This window comes from Propithecus coquereli, unplaced genomic scaffold (assembly GCF_000956105.1).
Source record: "Propithecus coquereli isolate 6110/MARCELLA unplaced genomic scaffold, Pcoq_1.0 Scaffold439, whole genome shotgun sequence".
In the NCBI taxonomy this organism is placed as follows: Eukaryota; Metazoa; Chordata; class Mammalia; order Primates; family Indriidae; genus Propithecus; species Propithecus coquereli.
This window is the reverse complement of record NW_012150163.1, coordinates 1,317,244-1,319,541: the sequence shown is the minus strand read 5'-3', so window position 1 is coordinate 1,319,541 and position 2,298 is coordinate 1,317,244. Positions and strand designations below refer to the sequence as shown.

Sequence of the window (2,298 nt, the reverse complement as noted above, 5' to 3'; positions counted from 1 at the left end):
TAATAGTAAACCTAAAATACAAGAAGAAACGTACTGGGTAAAAAAGATGTTACAGATACTCAAAGTCAAGCCATGAAACATAAACCGTCAGCAGAGGGCACTCAAGTCCTTCCAATGATGAGTGAAGACCAACACTTCTTCCCCTCCATGCACTCATTGTCTACTGCAGGAATGTAATTTGACCAAATGTTTTATTTTCACTGGTAAACCTTTCAAGAAATCTTGCAAAGATGAGCAAATGTATTATCAAAACATGCCCTAATTTTTACTGGTAGTACATCCTTTAGAAAATTCTAATGGTGACGTTTTTTAATTCCCTCAAAAATGACAATTACTTTTCCAATTCCTCCTTGTATAGACGAGACAAAGCAATATTGTCCAAAAAAAGTTGTCTTTAATAAACAGTACATTTAAGACTAAAACCCTTATTCTTTAAATAACCACAAATGAGTAGACTAGAATAAAAATGTGAATAAAACACAAAGATTCAGCTACACACAGACATTCCCCTCAAGACTGGCCAGGACGCATACCTGCAGGCTGGGCTGTGCGTGCGTGGGCAGAAAGGGCTGTCCGGGGCCAGGCAGGAAGGGCTGTCTAGGAGGGATGAAAGGCCGTGTGGGTGCTGACCCTGGCTGGCTGAAGTGCAGAATCCCCACTGGACCCGGAGGCTGCAGGGCTGGTCTGACGGGCCTCTCTCTCGGGAACACCGGTTGCTGTCCTTGCTGATTAAATGCTGGTCCTGGCTGAGTGAATGGTAACGGGTTCTGAGTGGGAACAGGATGGCTGTTGTTAAGAAGCGTGGGAGGAGGTGGTGGTGGAGGGGGACTTCGCTGTTCCAGAAAAAGATGACTTGGGAACCTTGGTTCACCTGAAACTGAAGGGTGGTACAGTAACATTATCTTCAGGTTAGAAAGGGCTTCTTAGAAAAGCAGCTTGATCTTACTGTGGACGAACATTACAGTGTAGGCAGGAAATTCTAGATTTTGGCTCTTATTTCTAGACTGCTTTGTCATTTTCTATGAACAATTTCCTCCTGTATATAAAATTTTCACATTTCACATATCAACTATGTCCAATTTTAGCATTTGAAATGATAGGCAGAACTGCTATGGTATAAAGTCTGACATTCTTAACAAAACCTCCTACTGGGAGTTAAATTCAGTTTAAGAAATAACGTGTGTTCAGGTACATCGCCTAATACAGCTTCTCTTAAGTTAGTCCACGCCACTCAATCTTTACATACCTCCTAAGAAGAAAGGGTCTCGCTCCTGAGGCGGGGGTGGGGCTCTCCACTGGTCCTGGAGAGGAAGTCGTGGGGGCTGACTGAAGTTGTTGGGAACAGGTCCAGGTGTATGCTGTGGGAATTCTGGAGGGCCCTAAACAACAACAAGAAAATGGGTGAAAGACAGAAAAATAATCTGTAATTCTGAGAAATGTATAACATGGGTCCAAGTTTTCCTCTGAAAATGTCAAGTAATTTATCTCCTACAGTCAGTCTCTCTTTCTCTCCACACACACACACACACACACACATACAGAGTCATGTGTCGCTTAATGAAAGGGATACAGTCTAACAAATGCATCACTCGGTGATTTGATCATGCGAGCACCACAGGCCATGCTAACACAACCCTAGATGGTGCAGCCTACTACACACACACCTCGGCTGCATGGTGCGTGCTCCTAGGCTACACGCTGTATAGCACGTTACTGTACAGAACAGCCTACTTAGGCAACTGTAACACAATGGCAAGTATTTGTGTATCTGAACATACCTAAACACAGAAATGGTACAGTAAAAATATGGTACTATAACCTTATGGGACAACCATTGTATATGCAGTCCATTGTTAACCAAATGTCCTTATGACCATACATATGAAAATATAAAAAATAGTACATTACAAAACAGGTGATTCTACCATAATGAAAGAGTCAAACATCGAAATGCAACGCACAGAAATTAATTCAATGTTTTAATATTATTATAGCAGCACAAGAATATTATTTTTAAGCTTACTGAAATCCACGCAATTATTGACCTTCTTTCCCAGTAATCCAAAAGACTAAATGTCTACTTTGAACGCTCATGACATTTATCTTCTCAAAGATGCTATTCTTTGCTACCTATTTAACACAACCATAAGCTACAGCTATGAAGCTGCTTTACTTCAAAAGAAGGAAAAGAAATTCAATTTGTACCATAACAAAAATCAGCAATCTCTGACATAAAAGAAAAATGTGAGATGTTTAAGAAACCAAATTACTACAAAAGAAATATTAGTCGGATTCCTT

General features: G+C 40.6%; 1 protein-coding gene across 1 annotated transcript in view; it reads right to left on the bottom strand.

The window, feature by feature from the left end:
* RBM33 (RNA binding motif protein 33) overlaps positions 1–2,298 on the bottom strand; it is a 108,707-nt gene that overhangs the window by 53,447 nt on the left and 52,962 nt on the right. Inside the window, exons 8-9 of the mRNA XM_012654148.1 lie at positions 1,247–1,379; positions 534–877 (exon numbers count right to left, since the gene is read on the bottom strand). Coding sequence (XP_012509602.1) covers positions 534–877; positions 1,247–1,379 — 477 coding nt within the window. The remainder of the gene's footprint in view (positions 1–533; positions 878–1,246; positions 1,380–2,298) is intronic.